Source organism: Osmerus eperlanus, chromosome 18, assembly GCF_963692335.1.
Source record: "Osmerus eperlanus chromosome 18, fOsmEpe2.1, whole genome shotgun sequence".
NCBI classification, from domain to species: Eukaryota; Metazoa; Chordata; class Actinopteri; order Osmeriformes; family Osmeridae; genus Osmerus; species Osmerus eperlanus.
Genome location: NC_085035.1, coordinates 15177511 through 15198728, shown reverse-complemented (window position 1 = coordinate 15198728; position 21218 = coordinate 15177511). Strand labels below are relative to the sequence as shown.

Here is a 21218-nt window from a genome sequence, read left to right as displayed (position 1 = left end):
TAGCAGTGGGCCCCTAGTGCAACACAAGAGAATGTTCATTAAAATGACATGCTGCTACCACCGTATTTCTGGGGCGGCGTTTATTACATAGGGTGACCAGACGTCCTCTTTTACCCGGACATGTCCTCTTTCGAGACCTAAAAAATGCGTCCGGCAGGGATTCCAAAATTGTCCGGGATTATTCGTTTCTTCGAGGGAGGCGTTTATTTGAGGGCGGTGTTTAATCGAAGAAATACGGTACGTATGCATGAGTGTTCCTACTAGTTTTTGTGTGCTATGTGTACTGTACATGTTTATGTGCACACAAATGTGCGTACCTGGCTCTTTTCTACTGAGGCATTGTGTTTGTCACACATGGGGCTTATCTCCATTCCCCTCTCTCTCTCTCTGTCCCCCTGGCTAAAGAACTCCTCCATGATCCGGTCCGTCCACTGGCGGTAGAGCTGTAAGGGCTTGGTGGGGTTGCTGAGGTCTGCACAGTGCACCATGTTTTGGAGTACCTAAATGTGAAATAGACATACAAAGAGAGAGAGAGACAGAGAGAGAGAAGGGGATGGTAAGTGCTGTTATTGATACAGATCATCTTATTTTGACTGCAGGATAACAACCTTTTTTGATAAAACATAAATACGCCATTTGAAGGCCCTCGTGCAGGGGCCCCATACCTGTATCCTATCAGAGTAGTTGTCTAGTAAGAGCACTCCAGAACTGGTGACTTTTTTGGTCTCCACCATCGTTTTGAGGTCTGCTAGGAGGTTCATGTGCTTGGACATGTCAGTAGCTAGTATCTATATGGACATAAGCAAAAGCAACAGTGAAAAGCATAAAAAAGAGAAAACACAATTGCAATCGTAACACACGCACACATACTAAATTAATTGCATTTAAGTTGCAAAACGAACTAAAAGTTACCATCTGGTATTCAACTATTTAATTGTTGCAAAGACAGTTCAACATATCAATAATATTACATAACATATTGTGTTGTCTTAAGATTTATGGTAACAGAATAGCAGTCCAGCTAAGAATAATCTAATAAGAACTGGAATCTCTAAATGAAGCACACGTTTCATATTAGCATCATGTTTTGGCAGAATCAGAATGGGATTTATTCGCCATTAAAGTTTGCACAGACAAGGAATTTGCTTTGGCAGGAAGGTGCATACAATAAACATATACCTAAAATTTAAATATGTGGACTATCTATACTAAGGGTACATAAACTAGCAGTACTAAGTGGGATTAGAATATAATTAAATATACAATAAAATAAAATATAAGTTTCCGTAAATTACAATATAAAAATACAAATATAAAAAAAATACAAATGTACAAGATACCATTTTGTAATGCAGTGCAAAAAGCAGTGTGTTTTAAGCAGGAAGTCATTAGAGTCAGTGTGGTCCCTTGGCCTTGTTGAAGAGGCCAACAGCGGAAGGGAAGAAACTGTTTTTGTGGCGTGAGGTATTGGTCCTGATGGACCGCAGCCTTCTGCCGGAGGGGAGTGACTGAAACAGGGAGTGTCCAGGGTGGGAGGAGTCGGCCACAATCTTCCTCGCTCGCCTCAGGGTCCTCGAGGTGTGCAGGTCCTCGAGGGTAGGCAGATTGCAGCCAATCACCTTCTCAGCAGTGCGGATGATACGCTGCAGTCTGCTCTTGTCCTTGGCAGTGGCAGCAGCGTACCAGACGGTGATGGAGGAGGTGAGGATGGACTCGATGGCTGAGTAGAAGTGCACCATCATTGTCTTTGGCAGGTTGAACTTCTTCAGCTGCCGAAGGAAGTACATCCTCTGTTGTGCTTTCTTGATGAGGGAACTGATGTTCAGTTCCCACTTGAGGTCCTGGGAGAGGATAGTGCCCAGGAAGCGGAAGGACTCCACAGTGTTGACTGGGGAGTCGCACAGGGTGATGGGGGTGAGTGGGGCTGTGTTCCTCCTGAAGTCCACAACCATCTCCACTGTCTTAAGAGCATTGAGCTCTAAGTTGTTCTGGCTGCACCAGGTCACCAGGTTGGCCGCTTCCCACCTATAATCAGACTCGTCTCCACCAGAGATGAGCCCAATAAGGGTGGTGTCGTCCGCAAACTTCAGGAGTTTGACGGACGGATGACTGGAGGTGCAACTGTTGGTGTACAGGGAGAAGAGCAGAGGAGAAAGGACGCAGCCCTGAGGTGATCCGGTGCTGATGGACCGGGAGTCAGAGACTTGTGTTCCCAGCTTAACGCACTGCTTCCTGTCAGACAGGAAGTCTGTGATCCACCTGCAGGTGGAATCAGGCACGTTCAGCTGGGAGAGCTTGTCCTGAAGCAGGGCGGGGATGATGGTATTGAAGGCAGAGCTGAAGTCCACAAATAGGATCCTGGCATAGGATGCTGGGGAGTCCAGGTGCTGTAGGGTGAAGTGGAGGGCCATGTTAACTGCATCGTCCACAGACCTGTTGGCTCTGTAGGCAAACTGCAGGGGGTCCAGTAGAGGGTCAGTGATGGATTTAAGGTGTGCCAGCACCAGGCGCTCGAAAGACTTCATTACCACAGAGGTCAGGGCGACGGGTCTGTAGTCATTATGTCCTGTTGGCCTTGGCTGTTTGGGCACAGGGATGATGGTGGAGGACTTGAGACAGGCTGGCACATGGCATGTCTCAAGGGAGGTGTTAAAGATGTAGGTAAACACCGGAGACAGCTGGTCAGCGCAGTGCTTGAGGGTGGCTGGAGAGACAGAGTCCGGCCCAGCTGCTTTGCGGGGATTCTGCCTCTTGAAAAGTCTGTTAACTTCACCCTCCTGAATGGAGAGAGTCGTCACTGTAGAGGGGGGGAGGTGGGAGGCCTCCTGGGTGGGAAGGGGTAGTTCAGGACTGTCCAATTGTCTTTCAAATCTGCAGTAGAACTCATTCAGGTCGTTGGCCAGGCGGGAGTCGTTAGTGGAGTGGGGGGCTCTGGGCTTGTAGTTGGTAATCTGCCTGAGCCCTCTCCAGACAGAAGCAGAGTCGTTTGCAGAGAATTGGTGTTTTAGTCTCTCTGAGTACAGTCGTTTAGCCTCCCTCACCGCCTTGCTAAACCTGTTCTTCGACTCCTTGAAACTGTCTTTGTCCCCACTCCTAAACGCGGCCTCTTTCTCTGACCTCAACCTTCTGAGTTTAGCTGTAAACCAGGGTTTGTTGTTGTTGTAGCTTACCCTGGTGCGTGTTGGTATACAGCAGTCCTCACAGAAGCTGATGTATGATGTCACAGCTTCTGTGAGCTCATCCAGACTATTGGTAGCAGTCGTGAACATGTCCCAGTCAGTGCAGTCCAAGCACGCCCGCAGATCCTCCATAGCTTCACTGGTCCACTGTTTTGATGTCCTCACAGCAGGCTTACAGCGCTTTAGCTTCTGCCTGTATGCAGGAATCAGGTGGACCATGGCGTGGTCAGAGTGACCCAGTGCTGCTCGGGGGACCGCATGGTATGCTTTGCTGATTGTAGAGTAGCAGTGATCCAAGGTGTTTCCTTCTCTGGTAGGGCATTTGATGAATTGTCTATATTTTGGGAGTTCTTGAGTGAGATTGCCTTTGTTAAAGTCACCTAGCACAATAACCAAGGAGTCCGGATTTTCATGCTCCACACTCAGTATCTGGCTGGCGAGCACACGTTGAGCCTCGTTGACGCTAGCCTGCGGAGGCATGTAGACGCCAACCAGAATGAATGATGCAAACTCTCGTGGCGAGTAAAAAGATCTACAGTTAATAAAAAATGATTCCAGATCAGGAGAACAGTGCTGCAGAATCACTGTCACATATTCACACCAGCCACTGTTAATGTAAAAACAAATACCACCGCCTTTCGTTTTGCCAGAGAGCACTGGGTCACGATCCGCTCTCAGCAGTTTGAAACCTGCTAGCTGTAGCGCAGAGTCTGGGATCAGTTCACTCAGCCATGTCTCCGTAAAGCACAAAACGGAAGATGAATGAAAGTCTCTGTTTTTCCACACCAGTAGCTGAAGTTCATCCAGTTTGTTGCTCAGTGAACGCACGTTGGAGAGAAATATCCCCGGTAACGCTGTGCGTGCCCCACGCCGACGGAGTCGCACCAGAGCACCGGCTCGTTTGCCTCTCCTACGGCGCTTCGCTGCTAGGACAAAGCCGAGGGTGGCTTTGACTATAATTCCCACTAATTCTGCCGCTGGAAGCAGAAAAGTGGGAAATAAATCCACAGGAGTTGTAGTCCTGATGTTTAGAAGTACTTCTCTAGTTAGAGAACCCCGGAAATCTTGTCAGAACACTGAATTAACAGACAAAACAAGACAAAAAAGAGTGCACCTAACGACCGAGGCAGCCATCATCGGCGCCATCTTGGAGTTCAACATTCTCCCCAAGGTACCCCCCAAGGTTCTAATGTTGGTCCACTCACTATGTCTATGACCATCTTTCTGAGGGACTGGCGTTGCTTTTTGGTCAGGTTCTGGAAGATGTCACAGTTCTCCTCCTGCAGCAGCTTGAAGCCCACCGCCAGGTGATGGTTCTCCAGGACTGATGAGTCGTTGTACATTAGTGCCAACTCTGAGTCTACAAAAGTAAAGACGACAATGAGAGATGATAGGCTGCATTTCTGTACAATCAAGATGCAAGCGCTTTCTTTGACTTCTCTGAGTAACCTCTCTCACCTAATTTACACCTAAATTTACACCTAAAGACCAAGACACATTTCCTCTGCGCCTTGTTTCTCTCTTTCTCTCTCTCACACACACACACACTTTGGAGGGGTTTAATATATTTGTTGGTTTGCACTGGCTTGGTTAATCCTATGGGGATTGCATAATGACTGAGAGTAACACCAAGTAACTGCTTTGAGTGTTGCCAAAGTAATGTCTTTAGACAATTAAATTAAATAAGTGTAGAATGAAAGATTCTATTGTTAACCAGTGGAAAGTAATTATAAAAGGCTTAACAAATCACACTACCCATTGTATTATTCAGCTTGGAGTTAGAGTTGAGGAAAATGATTGTTTACCAATAATTTAACTATTTAAAAACATAATGTCCAGTTAACTATTGTGAGCATTTTGTTTCACCCTTCTTTAAGATAGATTTATGACAGTGAGTAGGATGCCTTTGGGGCTGCTAAAACTCCAGGATACAAATCACTCTCTCTCTCTCTCTCTCTCTCTCTCTCTCTCTCTCTCTCTCTCTCTCTCTCTCTCTCACACGCAATCACACACAACCACACCTGGACTGGGAAGTGAAAGGAGACTATTATCCTTGACAATGATCTCCTATCTCCCTGTCTAATGATGGAAATTCTCCTTAGAGAGATTGGGTTGAATGTATATCCATCTATCTGTTCAAGGTGTGTGCAGACTATCATGGATTTTCGGTTTTGGAAAATAATGTCAAACAAGGACATTTTACACAAGAACATAATAAATGGATGCTCACTGGTATTGATTAGAAACTGGTTGGATACTCCTGGGTGGTCTACGTCGTGAATAGCACTGGCAAAAATGGCTGCCAAAATCTCCAGGTCTGTGAAAACAGCCTGTGAATAAAAAATACACATTATCTACACAGACCGAAGAATCTCCTCCCCTCAGCCAGTGTTCATTTATTATAAGTTTAACCAGTACCTCTAGAGCAGGTGAGGACAGAAGTACATGGGTGGACTGGGTGACATCTGCAGCGTGGATGTTATTGTGGTAGGCAATATCTGCATGGTAATGGTCTTCTAGAGTCATCAGGTAGGTGATGAAGGTGTCTAATGGTATCTTAAATGTTTTTAATAAATCTCTTTCCTGGAAAAGGTAAAGACAAACAGCAGCTTAAGTTTAAAGAGCTGTGACAGATTAGTATATGCTATTTTTGCACTTGCTTAATTATGGACTTTAGCTTAATAGTATTTTCATAATGCTTTTACCTGGAAGATTGTGTACATCATAACTGTCAATGGCCGATTCCCAGAAAACTCAGTGACTTTAAAAACATTAAGGCCCCATTTGTTAACATCCTCCAGCTCCTGCAGGAAAATTAAGCCATTTTCAGACACTTTGGTTTAAACCCACTTTCAAATGATCATATTTAACGCCAAACTACAGAGGTGCAAATGTGACTGCAGCCATTGTTATGACATCCACCAATATAGGACTACTTTTCATCACCTACTCCTGAGGTGACCCTCTCAGGCATCCTATTACCGTGTTGATTGAATCAATTTAGACTTAATCTACACTTATGAATGAGTGTGACACTCCATTTTCCTCATCTGGATGCAATCAATTTCAACCTATATCCCTAGTGGTGATAGGTACAGGAAGTTCAATGAGGAGCCAAAAATAGCTAGGCCATTCTTAATCCACAGTTAGCCAGGTATTTATATATACACACACATATATACTTAGGATGGGTGTTAACAATACAAACATAGAAGCATGCTCCTTCACGTTGGAGAGACTGGAGATCATAATTACTGTAGGTGATACAGTAGAAGCAACTCTTTACTCTAGAGTTGTATTCATTAACTTTTTTTTAAAGCAACATTTTTGTTCTTCATTCCATTATCGACTTAAATCAACAACAATTAAGCATCTTTTCAGGGCCTTTGCTTTTTCACCTTGGCAAGGGAGTCCTCTGTGTCAGTCTTCACTCCAAAGCGTGGGATGTTGGAGTTAGTGAGACTAGTGCTGTGCTGCAGCTTCTTTACCCCACTGATCTGAGACATGGGCTTGATCTTCTTCTTGTCCTTTTCCTTCTGCGTCTGTGGACATGGCATCTCAACATCATGCTGCTTATCTTTGAAGGAGATTGACAGAAAGATGAAAAAAATATATATAAGGATTGAGATTTAGGCTTTGGTGAATTTTTCTCATTGCTAATCATTCCTGAATCTGAAAGTTTCGAGAACAGTTCTGACATTTTTGGGAACATTTGAAGACTAGTGTTTTCATGAGGACGTTGGGGGACAATTTTTGATAGAATTCAGTCATACCTAAGAATGTGCTTGAAATGAACTCAGAGACTTGGTTTCCTGAGCGACTCATCTCAGACAGGTGAGACAGCTCCCTGTTCAACATCCTCTTGAACTGGAGAAGCAACAAAAAAGAGAAGGAGAGACAGAGAAGTATTCAGAGATTAGGCATTCACACTACATAATGACTATATTACATGGACAGATAATGAGCAGCTACAGACTGCTGATAGATGGCCAAAAATTTTGTAGAGCCGTATTTCTGATACAGTGGCGGCAGAAATTTAGCCGTGGCGGCAAAAGTTAACATCCTTCATATGTTTTGCTATCTGCTAAATGCATAAATGGATAATGCATAAATGGTTTCATGGAAATGGGAAAAAGGGCTGGAAATGGGAAAAAGGGCTTTTGGGTACTCTGCCCCCTCATCGTGGAATATGTTGCAGAATGTTTTAAAGCTCAGGGAACTAATATCACTGACTACTTTTAAATCTCGAATGAAAGAAATAGAGGCAGGTTCCCTAATATGTAAATGTTTCTTAAATTAACTCTAATTTCTTTTAGTGTTTCTTTTAACTTGTCTTGTTCTGTGATTTTCTGTCTGTAACTCTGTGTTTTTTATGCTGCTGCCTGTCTTGGCCAGGTCTCCCTCGAGAGCCGGCTCTTAGAGCCGGATCGTTCGCGAACGACCCATCACTAAACGGAAGCAACTTTTTTAGGGAACGAAGATGCACTGTGTCGTCTGTCATATGTTCCCATCTGAAGCAGACAAAAGTGGATATTTTTACAGTATATTTTTTCAATTTTCGAAAACAATACCTGACCAGCCATGCTAGCAGACAGCCCCTGGTTTGGGTGACAGCTAAGCGGATGGTTGACAATCAATCTTCGAGGCCGTTGACCATGTTGGTCAGGAATTTAAATGTAGATGCCCATCGTGTTATTGCACGACTTATAACAACCGCATATCACGTAATTAAGACGGGCCAGCCGTTCGCCTCGTTCCCCCAGGCTATTGAACTGCAGCAGAAGAATGGTGTCGACTTGGGTACTTAGTATCATACTGATGAAATGCTATGGAAGCTTTTATATATTAGCATTGAGGGACCAGAGGTTTCAGTTTCAGCCAGACAGAGTTGTGCAGAGATGGCTGTCAGCAGGGAAGAGAGCACGTCATGTTTGAGGTTAAAAGTCAATTGTTTTGCTGACTATTACCTTTACATTTTTTATCACTAGAAATGTGATTTTTTGATTTTTTTTATATATATATCCAGGATGTGTTTAATAAATGGTTAAACATGTTAACAGAATAACACAATTTATAAGTCTTTGGTTTTGTTGTAACAATGATAAATTACAAATTTTGGAGGGGGGGGCAGTAAAAACTGTCTTGGGGCCAGTAAGTTTCAAACCCACTGGCCCGATGGGGCCAGTGCCAAAAAATGTTAATGTTGAGTCCTGCTGACACTTTTCAGTCTTCCCAATAAACCAAACACTCGACGGGCTGTGATGTTTGTCTATGAGAAGATCCCTGTGCAGATCGACCCTCAATTACACATTTGATCGAACCATTTCACCGAGGACAGTTTTGAAAACCTGGGACAATGTAAAGCAGGATTTGCTATGAAGCTGTTGCTGAAAAGAGGTGCTGTTCCGACTTTATGTTCATCACAGCCAAAAGCTGTAGTATGATGTTGTCGCTAAGTTATTAGCAATGCTAACGTATCGTGCCTGTATCTAGCATCGGTAGAATGTGTGATGATTTAGTTTACTGGCAATGGGGCTAACGTTATTTCATGTTCCTGACTGTTTCATTCAAATAAATAACCCGTGTTGTCATGTAAATCTACAATTCAAAATGCATGTTTGTCCAGATCTATTTTTCAGCAAGATAGCTACAGCTAACTGAAGCTGGGTTGAATCACGATAGTTTGTTTGCTAAGCTGTAGTGCTAACGTTACCCACCTAACACCTGGGACACACTGGCTGCGAAGCACCTGGACGCGTCGCGCAGCGCCACGATCGGCTACGACTGAGCAAAAGCTGTTCACACCAGACGCGCATTTCTCCGCGCCGGTCACCAAGCCTTTCAGCTACTCTGAGCTTTCCTTTACGCTGACATGGTACATAAACATGGCATTGGCTATATCCCAGCATTGATCCTTATCTACGTTGTCCTTGTAAAATTGTTGCAGACATACAACAACTCCCTGTGCTTTTCAACTTCGAGAATTCATTTGATGCTGATTTTAGAAATCGACTTGGGGGTTCTCTCTCGGTAGGCTATGTCTGCGTGTGTGTTGTGTGCAACGTGTGACAACTCGTTTCTCTCAAACAAACAAAACAACTACGGGAATGCTAGTTCAATGGATCAATCCGTTTATTTTCATTCGTTTTCATCAGGGTAACCACATGTAAAGGACGTTCGTTACCAACATTGTGTAATTATAAAGTCTACAACTTTACAAATGTTCACCGTAGTCTACAATTAATGGAGTAAAATCTTAATAACATGTTTTTTTTATTCAAATATATCAACTAATATGGTGTATTTCATCATCCTGCAGCCGATTTCGCAAGCGTCTCGCGAAACAATTCGACCAGCTGCCGAAACGATCGCTGCAGATCGCAGGCCATCGCAGGCAATCGCGGCGCTTCGCAGCCAGTGTGATCGGTCCCATTTGATAACATGGGCGCCGAAAGAAAAAAGGATCGGCTGCGATCTGCTGCGACGCGCCTGGAAGTGCCTCCTTTTTTCTTTCGGCGCCCATGTTATCAAACCCTGAGCTAGCATGCCCGTAGTTGTTTTGTTTGTTTGAGAGAAACGAGTTGTCACGCGTTGCACACAACTATGGCAGGCCGTTTTAACATTTATTTCTACAAACGTACTAGTCACTATTTTAAAGTTACTAGTACTTATTCTTTAGTTACTAGTATCTATTCCCGTTTTACTAGTAACAAATTGCACATTTTTACAATTGTATTCTATGGGGCTCTGCTTTACAGATATCAACTATTTGTTTCCAACTATTATCTATTCCAATAGTTACTAGTATCTATTCCCGTTTTACTAGTAACTTTTCATTAGATACTAGTACCTATTTTTTAGTTACTAGTAACTAATCCAATAGTTACTAGTATCTATTCCCGTTTTACTAGTAACTTTTCATTAGATAGTACCTATTCTTTAGTTACTAGTAACTATTGCCAACAAGATATCTAGTTAACATGCAAATTAGCTTCTGAAGATATCTAGTTAACATGCAAATTGGCTTCTGAAGATATCTAGTTAACATGCAAATTAGCTGCTGAAGACCACACCTCACAGAAGACAGCACTACAGAGAAGATATCGACGCAAACCGATTTCAGAAATGGCACACACGTGTTATTGAACAGCTTTCCAACAAGGCAACATACGCCACGCACAATTGATGCCTATTGATTCATCACTGGCGAATTTAAGAAGACTCGAGGCATTTTATCGATGGAGACAATGGAAGAACTTGTTGCTAGTCTTTCAGAACTCCGAGCTCTCATCACCACGCACTCGATGTCAATTAGAGAGCACAGCGAAGACGACTTCTCAGACCCTCGTATGCCATCAGGTAACGTTTGGATTTCGCTTTTAGAATAACATTACTCATACAATGGTAATATGGTTAGCCAAATATACCTTGTATTAGCTTGCTAGCTAGCTGTCGAGCGCTAATGTTATCTACCTAGAATACCAGGGCTTGGTTTATACGTATCAAAATGTCTAGCCACTGGGGGACCAAAGGCAGGCTAGGGGAACTCATATTAATGTTAAATAACCTCATAATGTGACATTTTTATGCCTTGAGACCTTTAAAAAACAATCACCATGGCAATGACTACACAATGGAACTTGCATTTAGCTTAGTTCTAACAATAAGGGCCAATATATGGTTATGGTGTTGCATGACAAGTTATTGGGTATTGGAATATGCAAAATGTGTGTCATTAAACAGTTTGTGATTGTGCCCTTACCTGTGTTGCAGCTGGCTAGGGCACACTCTCTCACACTTGTGTCATGTCGCTCCCCACTGTCCTATCTGAGGCAAAGGCTACTATTTGACTGTAGTTCCAAATTTGTGTCCTGTTTTTCATTACTGCAGGTACATGGATGACCTCCGCGAAGCAGGACAACTGACATTATCCACCTCTGCTGCTCACCAGGCTGCTGCGCTGCTATTTGAAAATGGCGTGGGCACATATTTGGACATGGAAGCGGGGCAGTGCTCTGTGCCTTCACAGTCAACCAACACAGCGTAAAAAGTAAACTTGTTACACTTCACGTGTGAGGAGTGTGGAGAGGGTGGCAGACTTCCGCTTCCTGGGGGTCCACATACAGGACAGCCCATCCTGGAGTGTGAACACCTCTGAGCTGCTGAAAAAGGCCCAGCAGAGACTGTACTTCCTGAGAACACTCAGGAAGAATAACATCACACAAAGATTGCTGGTGTCCTTCTACCGAGCCTCCATTGAAAGCATCCTCACATACTGCATATGCATTTGGTATACCAGCTGTACAGTGGCTCAGAGGAAAACGCTCCAGAGGGTCATCAACAGCACTCAAAGGATTGTTGGCTGCCCTCTCCCCGCACTGGAAGACCTACACAGATCCCGTTGTCTCAAAAAAGCCCAGAACATCATAAAAGACACTTCACACTCCTGGGGACTCCCTGTTTGAAATGTTGCCTTCAGGCAGACGGTACAGATCAATCAAGGCAAAGACAAACAGACTAAAACACAGTTTCTATCCAACTGCAATAACCACTGTTAATGCTGCCAAAACATAATGTGCACAATGTTATGTATTATGTAATGACTGTGTGTGGTTGTTAACGGTACAGTCTTAGGTATATTTATTCTTATTTATTTGAGTAATTTTAGCACTTTAGTAATTGTATCCTTTTTACTGATTAAGTCACTGAATGATGCACTGACTGGAAGCACTTTAATTTCCTTGTACCTGTGACAATGACAATAAAGATCTATTCTATTCATTTGTATAGTATGCGATTGTGTTGGGGGCACAGCCTGGCCCAAGGAGAATGCTGTAGACTGTAGTTACATGGAGATTTTTATTAATGGACCCAGTAGTGTTTGTTAGGGGACAATTTATACATGAGATGATCAATAAAACTACCATACCTGAGAAATCCCCAGATCAATATAATGATCAATTCTCGCAACTGGCTGAGCCTAAAACATCAGAACAATGGCCATTTGGTCTCATAAACACAAGTCCTTGTATTCCACACCTACACTGGTACAACATGATGCTAGTGTGTCCATTTTTCTCAGGCAGACAGTCTGAGGTCAACCAGCCCAACACATATTTCCTACATTATCCTACACTAACTGCAGCTGAGGTGAGTCAGCGCTTCAAAAAGATCAACCCTCGCAAGGCACCTGGCCCAGATGGTGTATCAGGTAGGGCCCTCGGGCTGTGCTGACCAGCTAGCAGGGGTCTTCAGTGACATCTTCCACCTCTCCCTCAGCCTGTCTGTACCCCCCACCTGCTTCAAGAGGACCACCACTATCCCTGTGCCCAAGAACACCAAGGTCACATGTATGAACCACTATTGCCCGATAGCACTGACCTCTGTCATCATGAAGTGCTTCGAGCGGCTAGTCAAATCATTCCTCTGCTCCTCGCTGCCCCCCACCCTGGACCCAATGCAGTTTGCATACCGGTCCAACAGGTCTACAGACAATGCCATCGCTCTAACTATGCACACCGCTCTCTCCCACCTGGACAAAGGGAATACGTATGTGAGGATGCTGTTCATTGACTACAGCTCAGCATTCAACACCATTATCCCCTCCAGACTTGTCTCCAAGTTTGTGGACCTGGGACTAAGCACCTCCCCTCTGCAAGTGGATCTTCAACTTCTTGACGGGGAGGACACAGGTGGTGATAATCGGTGACCGCACCTCATCCACACTGATCACCAACACAGGCCCCCCCAGGGCTGTGTGCTCAGCCTTGTTCACTCACGACTGTGCGGCAACGCACAGCTCCAACCTCCTTGTTAAGTATGCTGACGACACAACCATCGTGGGCCTCATCTCTGACAGTGTCAGCCTACAGAGAGGAGGTTGATACCCTGAAATCATGGTGTCAGGGACAATAACCTCTCTCTCAACGTCAGCAAGACCAAGGAGATGATTGTGGACTATAGGAGGCGGCAGGAGGAGGAGCATGCACCCCTACACATCAACAGATCCGAAGAGGTCAGAAGGTCAGAAGGTCAGCTGCTTCAAGTTCCTCGGGGTGAACATCAGTGATATGCAGATTTTCTATATATATGTGAGGTTGTCTCTTGCGGTGGTCAAGAGTTCACGCAGCGGGACTTTGACAATACACATATAGATCAGGGAATGTGCTCTGTTTAACCTTTGAGAAAAGTACAAACAATGAGTTATGACGCATCACCTGTGTGCTGTTTCTCCTGTGCATTAAGTTGTGAAATGTGTACCGTTTTGGTGGTTACTATATCTGTATAGTAACTATATCTGTATGGGCCAGCTCATGTATATAATGGACCTCTGAGAGACTTGTTTCTCACTCATGCTATCCCTCTGTCATGGACTAATGGCATGATCCGACGTTGTTATTAATAAAACCGAGTCAACCCTTTTCTAATTGTCGTGCCTCCTTCCGGCTTGCCTGGAGACAGAGATCTCATCCTTACAATCAGCAATGATCTCAACTGGTCTGTTCACACGGACAAGGTGGTCAAAGCTGCCCGTAAACCCCTATTCTTCCTGAGGAGACTGAAGAAGTTCAGCATGGACTCAGTCATCCTCACTAACTTCTACAGATGCACTATAGAGAGCATACTGACTGGTTGCATCACAGTGTGGTATGGGAGCTGCACAGACAGGGACCGCAAGGCCTTAAGTAGTGTGGTCCGTTCTTCTGAGTTCATCATCGGCAACACAATTCATGATGAATTCTCTTAGCCTTCATATATAGCATCATCAAGAAATAGCTATTAAATTGAAATGTACTCAAAACAGAAAATGTCATTGATAATCATCCAGCTTGTTGTAGTGCTGATTCTTTTGTCTCGTACATTTAGCCATTGAACCATAACTTCCACCAGTTATTCTTGGACAAAATACATATGAGATATATTAATTATACAGGGATGATACCACACTGGTCCCATGGGAATATACAAATAATAATTAAGATATATTGTCTTCTTTCTCTGGTGTCTCCTCCGCACCGACAGATCACGCGTCAGACATGCAGCCCGTTTGAGATAATTTAATGTCTTAGTGTAAAATACAGAAGGCATCTAACAAATGATCGTCAGATATGTCATGAACTATAATAACTGGTGAACAAAGGGTATCGATAGTGTTCCCCCCAATGTAAGAGTGGATGAACTACTGTACAGCCCTTAAGCCATCAACGCTTAATACAAGGCATTATCATGTCGAAGCTAACTCGAGCTCTGGCATTTTTCATTTATCAAAAATGTAAAAAGAATATAGCACGCAGCGTGTGAAGAACGCGTTCAGCATCCCGCGAACATTGTTTAATTTTGAGGCTTGTCGCCTGCAGGCTATATAATTCTGACCGCGATGAGAAAAAAACAGCTTTCATTGCAAGTGGGCCGGACAAGGAAAGCATGTGGTTGTCTGCCTCATGTTTATTCATTAGAACATTTGAATGAAGATATCTCCAAACTTAGGATATCTCCAAACAGATTCTTACTAGTAACTATTGGATTAGTTACTAGTATCTATTCCAGTTTTACTAGTAACTATTCATTAGATACTAGTAACTATTCTTTAGTTACTAGTAACTAATCCAATAGTTACTAGTACCCATTCCTGTTTTACTAGTAACTTTCATTAGATACTAGTACCTATTCTTTAGTTACTAGTAACTAATCTAATAGTTACTAGTATCTATTCCCGTTTTACTGGCGTCGTCTGCAGCCGCCTGCAGCCCGGCTGACTTGAAGCAGCCAATGGCATTCTCAGATTCAAGGCAGCCGCCTGCGGTGCTGCATGAAGTCAGTCCATGTCGAACGCGCCTAATAACTTAAAAAAATGTTTTGTCATTGGGGAACATTTAGTCATTGAATTGTTAATTCAGGAGATTCGTTCAAAAATTCTGATTCATCCATGAAACAAGTGAAGTATTTGAGTAGTTGAATCATGCATTCAAACCAAGTTTTTTTTTTATAATTCAGATTAATTAAACATTTTAAATAGACTTCAGCAATTCACATAAATAATTTTATTTTGTTTAGTTGTTTGTTCAGAATCGTGATCTCTAAATACATATAGTAGCTTGTGTATGTATCATTTTGTTCTATTTAAAGTCATGTATAGTTGGTAGGGCCCGAAAATGACCCAAGCCCAGGGGCCCCCACCGCCCTTAGTCTTCCATTTTTGTTAGTTAATTGCATTTTCTCCAATTGTCTGTTAATATGGCTTGGTTATTGCTCACCTGGTTTGATTTTTGAATCCTTGGGCCTATGCGGCCTCATGGGCATATGTTGTTATATGCACTTACAAAATATAATATATTGACTCCTTCAGTATGTTGTTGCAATTTCTTTATTTGTTACCGTGATTATTCATATCCTCCGGCCCCTGACTTTGCCTCAGTTTCAAGAACCGGCCCCAGCTCCAAACTAATTGAAGAGCCCTGTCCTATCCGTTGTCATTATGACCTTTTAGAGAAAGACTTTTGTAGATACACATTAAAATAAAAGTGATCCACCTTCTCTCTGATGGTTGCTATTGCCTTTGGGTCAACATATATACGCTGCACCAGCATGTCCTCCTGGGCACAGATTACAAAATCGCACCACTGCAGGCCAGTGATCAACAGTTGACCCTGCACCTGCCAGTAGTACATGTGGCTTTCTCGAAGTGCTAGAGCGCCATGCTGCATTTTAAGGTATTTGCAGTCCACAGTTTTTCACATTGATTTCAACCAATCCAAATGGCGGCTGTGTGAATGGATTATAAACCATCAGACAGCCATCTGGTGAGGTACCAAGCCAAGGGGCATCAGGGTGGATGAAGAGGCCGCAGGGAGTGTAGTTCACGTTTTGCATTCTGCTGTACTCCGCTGCTGCCTCAAACTCCATGTCTGCACCTCTCCTCATTTGTGCTGTCTGCCTTGTTCCTTTGAGGATTCTTTCTGCAAGGGACTCTGCAGAACTCACTCCCCGGACAAAACACACCTCTCTAAAATGTGAGGAGGTGATCCTAGGCTTTCTCAGCTGATGCCACTCCTGTTATGCTGCCTGTTCTCTTGTAGCAGCCTCAATCTTATGAGCCATGTCCAGTGTGACCATCAGGCTGTTATTGTGGAAGTGCTCCTCTTCAGTGCACACATTCTTAGGGTTAGGATCTTGGTGCATGTTGACCGACTTTGAAGGCAATATAGGCTGCTGGTAAGAGAGCCAAGAAATCCAACTTGAAACGCTCCGCTCCGCTCGCCTTCCCACAATGCCCTACGCAAGCGTCAACGCTTGGTTTCATTGAAAATGAATTGGAAGCCAACGCCCCGCTCCGCTGTAGTGGACACGTACCGTCAGAGTCACTGGGAGGGAGTGGTAGGTCTATGTATATACACTTGACGTGATCCTCATGCTGAAAACATGACTTGTCGCATAGGCTACATGACTTCACTCCCAGAGACGCAAGAAGAAATCAAATATATATTTTACTATTAATGACAAAATAGTAATGCACAGTGACTTGGACAAGTAACTTTAATCTGATTACTGGTTTGGAAATAGTAACGAGTTAGATTACTCGTTACTGAAAAAAGTGGTCAGGTTAGAGTAACGCGTTACCGGCATCACTGTTAATATCATTACTGTTATTGGATGTAAAACGTCACACCAAATGCAACCAATAACTAATAATTGGGTGTGCTTTGCCTTTGGCAAGGGCACAACCTTTGTTCTCTCACATATTCTTTTTGCCCCCCTAAAACTCAGTCAATATTTGGCCTACATAGACAACCTAGGTGTCAAAAGTTTCGTCTTGGTAGCGATTGAGTTGCTTCTATTGGGATTTACGTTCCGTTGCATGGTTTAAGTGGAAATTAAGTTTTTGTGGCGAAAAGTGAAGCTAACGGTGGCTAACTTGCTAGCCACAGTCAATGACGCTACTTACGTCACTAACGTCACGAAAACTCGCGTGACTACCTCTAGCAGAACATTAGTTTAGCAGCTCGTTAACTTCTGGGAGAGCTAAGCTAACTGCTTTACTGCAAGGCAGCTGCAGAAACGCCACAAGCAAAGAGGCCAGGGTGATAACTATTTACTAATTTTACTTTGTGATATGACACACAATTGTGACGTGTAATGTACAATATAAGCTGATTTTATTAAGGAAGTACATCTACTTTCGGAAACAGTAGTCTACTATGTCACTGAAGTATTAGCATCATGACATTAGCCTCTGTTGCCCGGGCAACACATACTACAGTGGTCTATGATGCATCTGTTTTCAATCGTTAAAATAAACATTCCTCACAAATACATTTTCGTTGTAGGATTTATTATGACATTATATTACAAGTAAACGATTTGTGGGTGAAATTATCATTACCTGTGGTTTCAAACCAGTGTTGCTCACTGAAACGCTGTAGCCTACGCGAGACACTACAAAAACATCTACACAGCTGTAGGAAGTCAAACGGCGACAGAACATGTTCGGCACTCCCCTTACTTAAATCAAAAATCTATCTAACTACTAACCTTAACTTCATTGCCACAGAAAATAAACTTTGTCAATCTGTTCATGAAAATAATTAATTTCAGCCTAAACCGTACAACGGAACGTTAAATCCAATTCAACCAACGCAATCGCTACCAAGACGAACACAGCAGTAGTCTAGTACTGTACCGTAGTACAATTTACCGGGGCAGCTTCTCCACACAGGGCTATATCGCACTTGCCGTTGTTACTGACAATGATCGCTACCAGTGAGCTTTTTATGAAAGCGATTTTCCACTAAATAAATGTCAAGCTTATTTACGTTTTTGGGGGCATATTTTCAGTTAGCAGATGGTACTGTTTGAATCGCGATTCCATCTTATACTGCCGGTAACGTCGTAGAATAATCTTCAAAGGGGGTTCTTTATTCATGAATGAATGCAATATGAGTAGGATAAATTCCTTTAAATATCACGAGAAGGGAAAAACTTAAAAGGACGTTTAAGTCATAGAGATTAGGTCAATTTTTACACCGGTCTGACAAATTTATTCGTTTTGATTCAACAATGAGGCTGCCTCTTGCAGGTGAAATAAGACATCTATTTTATTCTACACTTCACTCGTATTTTCAGTTGTAAATGAGCAGCAAAAAAAATGCTTTTAAATCTATGTAATCTTTATAAATAATAAGTATGCATTTTTATATAAAGTATACAGAAATATCAGTTGTAAAAATGTCATTCAAAAACACACCCCTGTGCAACCGACGCAAGCAAGCACACCCTACAATTTCCCCAGAAATTGTACCCTCTCTAGTTTCTAATTTGAAATTACCCATCACCCCTCCTCGAACCCCAAAAGTGAATGGGTGAAACAGTGGCTGTCTGAAGATGTTGGCCAAATCAACTATAATTATATTTGGTTACCTGAACCACAAAGAATTTACAATAACGTCCAAAAGAAAACACACTGCTTGTGTAAAGAGACACTCACTGAGACAACTCAGACGTTTGCAATCTGCCTCTGTACCAAAACTCTTCAGAAATCTCTTCCCCCGTTACAGATTTAGCTATACTGTATGTAACATGTATGTTTCAGTTGCTTGACAGATTTTGTTTGTGATAACGAGCCATGCCACATAAAGCTATGTAGCTAATGATGAATATAAAGTTATGTTACATCAGCGTTATCAGCTGCATACCTCTCCCGACTTAATAATGTTAAAGGTCCCATGACATGAAATGTTCCCTTAGGAGGTTATTTAACATTAATATGAGTTCCCCTAGCATGTCTGTGGTCCCCCAGTGGCTAGAAAGTTTGTAAACCAAGCCCTGGGTATTATTATGCACATTTGAGAATATGAAAGCTGAAATGCTCGGTTTTGAAAATCCTCTCCTTATGTCGTCAAAAGGAGGAAGGTTACCTCTCCTTTCTCTGCTTTAGCCACAGAGAATTAGGCCCACAAATGAGAAAATGAGCTACGACCGTGCGAGCGCGATATTGTTTTTTCCTCTAGACATGGCTTGCAAACGGCCGAAGCATGGCAGTTAGCCTCGCCTCTTTCTTCCTCATAACATTTAAAGCTACAGACACATAAACGAGGAAAGATCATTGTGGGACTGCTCTTAGTGGCTGTAATTCTGCACCAAGGCTGAATTTCGGGAAAGAGACTTCAGATACAGTATCAGGGGACCAGGGCCGGAGTGGGGCTACTTTTCAGGCCGGAAGTTTCAGGCCCAAGACCGGCCCTTTTTTTTGTATACCAAACAGGGCCGGATGCAGCCTGCTTTGACTGTGGGTGCAGTGAACTTTTCTGGGGGGGTATCATGATTACAGAAAGGGATTGTATTATTTTTTATAGTGATACAATTTTTGAGACTGCTTAACGATCCGTGTGTTAATCAGGCACGGAGCCAGACGTTGTAAACATTCGGAGATTTGCCCCAACCTAGGACGTATGGGTTTGATGTGATGCAAGATAGGGACTTCTACACTTAATGCGAGCACACACAGCACGCAAGCTAAAGTTTTTGGCCATTATTTCAACGCAAAATAGTTTTTTGAGCTTTATGTAAAATAAACAGACGTTTTTCAATTGGTAAAACCTTGTCTAGTGATGCCATCACTCCGGCCCTGCTCCCATCCATCCTCCCTGATCGGTATAGTTACGGTAGGGCAGCCCGGACAGCTATCGGTAGCCGATCTGAGAAAAGCTTTTGGAAAAGACGGGCTATGGACCCAACCAACTCTATTTGGGAGGGGAGAACTCCCTCACATGGTACAACCCATGCAGAGGCTGAGGTGTCAGAATGCGGAACGTGTGTAGCCTACTTTAAGAGAAGATAGACTAACGTGACAAATGTCAACAACAAAAAAATCCTTGACCGGCCCAAAAGTGAAGCGGCCCACCGGGAACTCTCCCGATTACCCACCCCGGCCCTGTAGGGGACCACTAAGGCCTAGATAAAAGCATCCAAAAACAGCATGTCATGGGATCTTTAATATTGTGTGTGATTGAAATTCATGTAGACTACATTACAAACGTGTCAGAACTGAGAGCAGTCAAGTGTCATCACTCCATGTCTGGATAAATCATTTATAATGCACTCGAGATCCGTTGTGGTCCTACGACCAAAGAGCAACGTAACAGCAATGTAATCCATGGTACCAAACATAACGTCTGTAGCCGACCAAGGTACGACGTCGCGGCAACGTTTTCCACCGGACCAACATTCGCTTTATAACGTTGCTACAATGGTGCCACAACATTGCCAGAAGGTAATGTCGCGTTGACCAAATGGGCACTTACTGGCAACGTTGCGGCAACGTTGTGTGTTAGCTGGGAGGCCTATCATTACTTTTATTTATTGGATGTAAAACGTCACGCTTCAAATGCAACCAATCACTAATTTGTCATTTGAAATGACCCATCACCTCTCCTCTCACCCCAAAAGTGAATGAGGAACATGGGTGAAACAGTGGCTGTCTGAAAATGTTGGCCAAATCTGCTATAGGCTAATTAGTTGGTTACCTCAACCACAAAGAGTTTACAATAACTTCCAAAAGAAAACAAACAGCTTGTGTAAATTCTGAGACTGCTCGTAGTGGCTGTAATTCTGCACCAAGGCTGAATTTCGGGAAAGAGACTTCAGATACAGTATTAGGGGACCACTAAGGCCTATATAAAAGCATCCAAAAACAGCATGTCATGGGATCTTTAAGTTAAATGCCGCGGTACCGTGCTCCTTCACTTGCGTGAGAGAGAGATGTGAAAGCAGAGACGAGTACTAGCCTGCGTTAAGATTTAAAAAAACAAATAGGCTGTTTTGACTGGCCATAAGCACATGGCACTAATTTAAGAGTGCACATTTTTAGTTCAAATACACAGTTACAGATCCAATCTAACTTTTTACCTCGTCAAACCCTACTGCTTGTGTATTTTGAGTGGTCTGGTCTTGACTTTGTCTCGCCCTGCCTCGGTCTTGGTCTTGACTCAGGCACGTGCCCCAATATAAATCTGCTATGCCCCAGTAAAATCTAAAGTTTGAGTT

General features: G+C 43.2%; 1 protein-coding gene across 3 annotated transcripts in view; it reads right to left on the bottom strand.

Moving 5' to 3' along the window:
• The window catches only part of LOC134038961 (cAMP-specific 3',5'-cyclic phosphodiesterase 4D-like), a 159406-nt gene that overhangs the window by 5572 nt on the left and 132616 nt on the right, over positions 1-21218 (bottom strand). For all 3 annotated transcript variants that reach the window (XM_062484688.1, XM_062484687.1, XM_062484689.1), the window contains 8 exons: positions 6953-7046; positions 6578-6756; positions 5885-5983; positions 5598-5762; positions 5410-5509; positions 4385-4539; positions 666-788; positions 318-500 (listed from right to left, as the gene is read on the bottom strand). In XM_062484688.1, the coding sequence (XP_062340672.1) occupies positions 318-500; positions 666-788; positions 4385-4539; positions 5410-5509; positions 5598-5762; positions 5885-5983; positions 6578-6756; positions 6953-7046 (1098 nt within the window). The remainder of the gene's footprint in view (positions 1-317; positions 501-665; positions 789-4384; positions 4540-5409; positions 5510-5597; positions 5763-5884; positions 5984-6577; positions 6757-6952; positions 7047-21218) is intronic.